This window comes from Embiotoca jacksoni, unplaced genomic scaffold (assembly GCF_022577435.1).
Source record: "Embiotoca jacksoni isolate LCO1_2020_lvr unplaced genomic scaffold, fEmbJac1.0.p SCAF_7, whole genome shotgun sequence".
NCBI classification, from domain to species: domain Eukaryota; kingdom Metazoa; phylum Chordata; class Actinopteri; family Embiotocidae; genus Embiotoca; species Embiotoca jacksoni.
In genome coordinates, this window is record NW_027185425.1 from 15,009,091 (window position 1) to 15,016,421 (window position 7,331).

A 7,331-nucleotide genomic window follows, 5' to 3' on the forward strand; every position below is an offset into this window, starting at 1 on the left:
TTTCCACTTATTGGGGTTAAACCTTCCTCGGACTGCGAGCCTGTCACGGTGCTGCGCTCCGTTTGTGAGCAATAGCAGCAGTCTCTGAACTTATTGATCCCCCCTTGTATTCATCCCTATTTCTGCATCCTGTCTGACTGTGCTGCAGGTGCAGAATACCACGGGTGGGTGTCACGATTTGTATCCGATAATAAGCGCAGGAGTTTAACCTTAAAGAAACCGGCTGGTGCCGTACTGAGGATAGCGGCGCTGGAGGACACCATTTACAGAGGGAAAGATGACGAGGTGAACGGGTGGGGGAAATTCTACCTTCCTGAGAAAGTACGGATGCAGGTGGTCGGCGTGGTGGAGGGCACCTCGTGCTCGTGTGAGCAGCTTGTTCTGATGACCTGTGAAGACAAAAAGCTGTACGCCTTCGATGGAGAGGAGCTGCATCTGGTGGCTTCTGGTCTGGAGCGCCTGGGCGACAAGGAAATAGAGTATCCAGCGTCCAAGAGCTACTACAGGGGGGAGCCCTTCCAACATATGGTGAGAAGTTACAGTCATCTACTGAGGGGAAGCAGGTTGTGGGGATCCCGGACGGTAGAGACTGATCACCTGACAGGTTTTTAACTTGTGGTCTGTTCCGTCTGTAGACTGAGGAGGACTGGGCAAAAGTGAAGAAGGGGGCTGTGGGAAGAGCTTTGGAGCGGGACCATCAAAAACTGGTGAATGCCAATAAGTCTGCATTCTTGAAAAGCCTACAAACACCAGCACACTCATAGGTGAGTATTTGTCCAAACATGAACGTGGGTGCAGGGTGAATATTTATGTCACAGTGGTTCCAAAGTCTTTCCCGAAGAAAGATGCTGCCTGTATGGAGGTCTCGATCCATTTAACAACCTCAGTTTTTCAGTATTAAGTATTCTCTCAATAAGTTTAAAAGTAGACACAACGTGCCATATAATATTAAAGATAATCATAATATTAGTAAAAAATATAGTGTACAGCCACTTTCATGAAATGCAGCTCAAAGTGCTTTACAACAAGAGAATTGAACTACATGATGTGCTTCACATAAAAACCACATTAAAAACATGTTAAAATGTAATTTCAAAATAAATAAATTGCATTGGACAGATCAAATGAAACACAAGACAACACATTAATAAAATAGAATGGAGTTAAATTATAGATAAAAGCAAAACACATTTTAAGTAGTGCAAAGTGCGGGAAGTGCGAGAGAGCTTCAGGTGTAGCAAGTTAAAGGCTTCCTTTTAAAAGTATTTACTGAGGTAGCTTCCCTGAGATCTACAGGAAGTGTGTTCCAGAGCTTTAGAGCAAAGCTGACAAAAGCTGCATCCCTGATTTTCTTTTGGCTGTCGCTGGGAACAGCCTAATAATGCAGAATAATACCGCAAGGGTCGACTGACTCTGTATTACTACTACAGTCTTCACCTATCCAACGCCTCACTAATTCACTGGATGCTACGCTAACACTAAACTCATACACCCACATACGAAGCTTTAGAAACGAGGTGAGAGCACCTCTCTGGGGTTATCAAGCGTTTCGTCAAGTTAGACGACACCTCGGGAGGCTCAACAGCAGTCCCGCTGTCCCAGGACTGCTCCCCTCAATACTCGCACACACCATCCCTCGCTCTACCTGTTTTACATCTTTAATATGACTTGTGTCTTCATACTTTGGCAGCGTTATCTTTGCTCAAAGCCACAAGTTCATACCTGCTGCACATGAACACCAACACCACCCATTCAACCGTGTCCAGCTGCTCTCCCTCACCCCATCTCCCTCACCGCCTGCTGCAGACTCCGACCTCGCATTCAAAGCTCCCTCGATGATGTTGACAACACAGTATTAGATATGTTTTGGGCTTCTCATGGACTATGCTTCATAATGATGTTTTTTTTTCTTACAGATGGTGGTGTTTGCCTACAAGAAGGGGCAGGCTTCAAAAAAAGCATTCATCATTTTAAAAGCAATTAAAAGAAATGAAAGTATTATTTGGCATGAAATATAACTGCATCACATGGCCACACACTAATGTCAAAGCAAGGCCGGGTGATTAATATGATACTGCTTATGTTGTACACACTTCAGTGTGTTGCTGGCTTTCTGATCTTTTGAAATTTCCCCCCAAAATGCCTTTTTTTTTTTTTTTTTTTTTTTTAAGTTTTGATAGAAACTGTGAAATCTTACAGAAGGAAGTTGTGACTTTGTAACTTTTGTCAATATAGTTGCTTACTGTGGTTTGCATCAGCGGCAGGAATACAGTCAATTCATTAAATCATTTGTAAACAGTCTGTCATCAATGTTTCAAATGTTATCAAATGAATGAAACAAATCAAACAAACAAACACTGAATGTGCATTTCTGTGAACTATAGGAGGAAAATGAAAGACTTGGATGACAAGTTGAGCCGGAAAACTGCACACAGTAAAAACATGTTTGACTGGTTTGTTCTCAAATCTTCAGCTGATGATGTCAGCTACTCCCAGCATAATGTAGTTCAGGTATTGTCTTGCTCATTTCATTTGTATAATCACATTCAATTATACTGACATAATTAAAGTGTCCATACTCAATACTTGCTTGTGTCTGTGTGCTTATTGTTTTCTCAAGCTATTGTTTGATTGTGTGTGTGTGTGTGTATGTGTATCTAGATATAGATATAGATATATATATCTATATTTATATATCGGATCATGTGCCCAAAGTCCTGCAACTGAAGGTTTTGAGACCAAGTCCAAACGACAGTTTTTGGTGGCATTAATCACAGACTGCCATGCAGTACGACGAAGTTCAAATTCAGGAGGTGACAACGTTTTTCTTGACTTGTTTCTTGTTTCCTAACCCTAACCGTGTGCTTTTGGGAAAACGTTCATATTCCTGTAAATCACGTGGCTCCAAGGATGCAGTAGGTTTCATTTTCATCCACTACAGTCCAACGTGTAACTTCAGCGCCATCTCATGTTTTGCTGTAGGGGATGGGCGTGTCTATTTCAGCTTTGCTGTGATCGGAAAAGTTTATACCATTTCTGTCAGTGTGTCATCATTAAATCTGTCTGACTTTAGAAATACAACAATCCAATAATACACAGAAGTTGTGAGATTTAAGACTTTATGACATTCTCGGTCTCAATGGGACAGTCCTGTTTCTGTATCAGAGTAAACTCTTAATCTAAAGCTCTTGATGATGTACAATATGATCTGCTTAGTCGTATCATGGTCAGGATCAACTTTGTTCTCTGATCAAATGATGACAGGTCAAAGTCGAGTGTGAATGTGGATTTACTGTAAACCACATGTCTTTTAAGGCGTTGGTTGATAAGTGACGCAGTGTCGCTGAATACTTTTAGTTTCGTTCTTACCGCAGCGATGGTGAGTAGCAGCTTTTTACTGTCGTCCTCTCAGCTACTGATTAATACAAATTATAAGGTATTGCCGTTTTAATCATTTCATCAGTGAATTATCTAACTGTCATGCATTTATTTTGTCCGATGATTGAAACAGGGCGACGCAGAGAGGTGAGTCTGCTGAAACTGCTGAGCCTCAACTTTGTACTCCTGTAATGTGTTTTGATCTCCTTAATACATCGATCATTATCATTTTAGAACCGACGATTTTCTGCAAGATCAACACCCTTTCAAAACAAATGCCTTCAAGATTATCCTGACGATGGTGGACTGGTGTAACAAGACTCCAGGCAGTAAACACTTTGTGGATGAGGTAATAAAGAGTTGTAAACACACAACCGTGATGGCTTTTTCAAATTTCAAATACGTAAATGTGTTTTGGCTCAACAGATTCTTCACAGCATTTTCTTTCTGGGGAAAATCAACGAAGTCCCCTTTTCTCCACAAGAAATCATCGGTAATGAGGAGATAGTAGAGGCCTTGAAGATGAAATATCCCAGACCTTTTCTCTTCTATGAATCTCAACTTCCCAAACGGAGTCCATTCTCCTGTGTGCTGGACATGGTAAGACATACTGACTGTGTTATCTTTGTTTTACACAATGTCAATAAGACTTTTTTTTGTACAGCAGTTTTTATATAGGCAAGTATAAGAACCTAATAAATACTCAAGTGATAACATACTCAAATGTTTGAGATTTAATGCTCATAAGCTACGGGAAACGAAAAATAAACCAATTAAATAGATAAAAGACAATAAAATAGGCGGAAAGCGGTTGAAATTTTTAAAACATGAATAAATAAGATTTAAGTAATGTCCATAAAACATTCCATTCAAGAGCCAGTCCACATAATTTTAAATGCCAACAAAAACGGAGAGAAATCAGTGTAAAGAATTAAAGCAGCACAGACAACTCTGAATCTGTTATAAATTATTTACGGCTTCCCTTGAGGTGACATGTTAAAATTTAAAAACTCTAAAGATATTTAATAAACTGACAAAAAAAAAAGAAATATTCTCATATTGTAAAAGGTTATTGTACATGCTAGGAATCATGACCTAGTATATATAATAAAACTATATGTTAAACTATTGACATTTTTTTTAAATGAATTTAACCACAATAAAAACGGTTTAAAGAACAACTTGAATAAAAACTAAATGCTACCTCATTTCCACATTGATGATTAATGTTTACTTTCACATTTCCAAAATGGAAGAAAGTAAATCCCAGTTTGCAGGTATAACATTTGATAATGTTTGTTGTGCTTCCAGATCGTCCTGCAGCAAAGACCTGAGAATGAAGACCAAATAAAGCGGAGTCTGAAGGAACTCATTGAGCCTCTGAACCCAAGATTTCTGGTCTCCTCCACCATCTGTGTCTCTCACACTAACACCCAAAATTCAGTCAGGTACTATGGAGTCTCCATGTCCACCACTGGCCTAAGACCTGGGAGAATTGTGATTGCTGCCTCCTGTTGTAGCGCCTGGGATGATTATGTAGCCGGGGCAGTGATGACCTACTATCCAGTCAAGAGAAAGAAGGAGTACTTTGATGGAACCTTCAACCTACCTACATTTGTCAAGTGTGAGGCATTTAACCTGAGAAAAGGAGATCCAATACATCCTTGTAAATCGTGTGCAAATTTGTTTGGCTTGGAAACACAGGAAACACAGGTGTGGCCCTATGGCAACTGTGCCGAACCTGAAAGTCTGAGCAACTTGCTCAAAAATGAGGTAGATGTTAAAAGCCAATCACGACCAACATCTAACACCTTCACACCTGAGAACAGGGAGAACGCCCAACAAAGTCTTCATAAGGCGCTTGAGATTGAGCTTAATAATAACCCGATTATAGATTGGAATGGTGAATTCTACAACGCACTAGCATAGTAGTCTTACATAGAGGGAGATATTCCAAAAAAGGGTTTTGGTCTTTTATCACAAAGTGTCCTGATATATCTGCTGATTCCTCATCAATCTATTATGCTGTAGGCACATAACATAGCATGCTTTATTATCTCACACTGTTCATGCTGCAGCTCCTTGTCATGTGCATTGTCAAGACTAATGGCTATAATTGTAAGACATTTTGAATGATGCCTCATGCAAAAGATGTTTTAAACATGTTGTTAACAATAAAACCAGATTGTGATGAAAAAAACAACATGTTTATTTGCTGATTATTTGTTGATTCCACTAAATCCCTGTAAGGTGTTTTATACATTTGGAGTCTTTAAGATCTAAAAAGAAAACACAGTGCAGGCAAATGAAACAGATATGGACTATATTTGAACTAAAGTATGAAGTGTAGGGAAAGTATCTCTGTGTGATGTAACACAAACAAAAGTCATAGAGAGACTTTGGACTGGTGATTTTGTAACTTTTCTCCAGTGGGTTTGTCCAGCAGCACTGATCTGCACCACTAGATGGCAGCACAAACATGTTCAGTTATTTCAGCAATTGTTTTGTTCACATTTCAAGCCACTTACAGCTACATCACATTTTTTTCATCAGACCTTGAATATGATTGGACTACTGTGCCCAGATCCCATCATGTAGGGTAAAGAGCAGGTTTGTGGAGGGCAATGTGGACACAATGCTGATAGGTAGTCAAAAATTTTGATATGTCTATCCAACTTAGAAAATAAACTTGCAATGTACTGTGCAGGGTACAGATTATCCTTTAGCATGTGAAAGGCTAAACAATTTTTTTTTTTTTTTAAATTTGAATGCAAATTCTAAACTTGAATGCTATTTGTGAATAAAGTCTTGACGCTCCTCTTCAGATGAACCACTCTACCCTAAAAGGCCCATTGTTCCTTCGACACCAAACGAAGACAGAAAACATGCCGTGGTCTTCAGAATAAAATTACAACTTTCAAAGGAAAGACAAAAATCATAGTGCAAGAGGAAGAGCAAATATTTCAACTGCCATTCAGTATTATCTTAGGTCTACAGGGGAAAAGACATTCAGTCTACACTGATGTAAAACCATGAAAACAAAATTCAATTAAATCAGAAGTCTTAAGAACCAAACAAAATGCCATTCTTCAGGAAACGTCTGGTGAGTGATGGGATTTATTTTCAGCTGCTACGTCACAGATGCTTTGTCTGGCTTTTCCTGCGGCCCTCTGTCCAACAACATGTTTGTTTTCAGGTCTATATTTCCGCAGCCAACTGCTACCGGTGGGGGAAATCCTGTCTGACCTCTCGGCCCGCTCTGATGAAAACACTGGCACTCGGTGACATCCAGGAGACAGAATGTGAATTTGTCTTTACACCTCATGTAATTCATGCCTCTAATCTTTGTTGGAACAGACGGTCCTCCGTGCTGTACAGTAATATAAGGACCTGGAAGCAGATGCCCTGGTAGTACTTTGAAACCTGAGAACACGCACACAGATGATGAATGCTGCATCACACTCGCGTGCTCACAAACACAGATGGTTGCAGTTAGACCGTAATATTTTCACTGAAGTTGCCCTCTCTGTTTCATGTCTGGAAAATCTGAGTCATGCTCATTTGACAAATCGTCTCCGATCTAACGTAGGCTTTGTTTAATCGCCCTGTAATGCATTAGAGCATTTTTGTCAGAGAAACAAACACACGTCATCATCGCTGTGCACATGAGGGTGCATTTATACCCGAAGATTAATAACAGTGCAGTATCTCTTCATTATCTAAACTCAGCTACTTCTTTGTCTATTCAGTTACTGATTTACTTCCACATTTGTAAAGAGTAAAGTAGATACACGTAAAAATATCCTCTTTTCTACCCTTAAAGAAGTAGTGTATTTAGTCTAGCGGCATATACTAATGAGGTTGCACATTGAAACCAACTGACCACCCCTCGTCACCCTCCTCTTCCAAGTGTGTCAGAAAAGCTACAGTGGCCGCGAAAGTCCCCAAAAAAC

The 7,331-nt window shown here is 39.8% G+C and overlaps 1 protein-coding gene across 1 annotated transcript; it reads left to right on the forward strand.

The window, feature by feature from the left end:
- Nucleotides 1-3,178: 3,178 nt before the first annotated feature.
- LOC138214519 (uncharacterized) lies at nucleotides 3,179-5,570 on the forward strand. The gene is made up of 5 exons (XM_069176217.1): nucleotides 3,179-3,379; nucleotides 3,512-3,525; nucleotides 3,613-3,727; nucleotides 3,805-3,978; nucleotides 4,690-5,570. Exons 1-5 carry the CDS (start codon nucleotides 3,377-3,379, stop codon nucleotides 5,305-5,307), a joined length of 924 nt encoding a protein of 307 aa, XP_069032318.1. The 5' UTR covers nucleotides 3,179-3,376; the 3' UTR covers nucleotides 5,308-5,570.
- Nucleotides 5,571-7,331: the final 1,761 nt, after the last annotated feature.

Coding starts and splice junctions, on each gene's coding strand:
- LOC138214519 (XM_069176217.1), top strand. Junction 3,728..3,804: donor GTAAACACTTTGTGGATGAG/GTAATAAAGAGT, acceptor TTGGCTCAACAG/ATTCTTCACAGCATTTTCTT. Junction 3,979..4,689: donor TCTCCTGTGTGCTGGACATG/GTAAGACATACT, acceptor TTGTGCTTCCAG/ATCGTCCTGCAGCAAAGACC.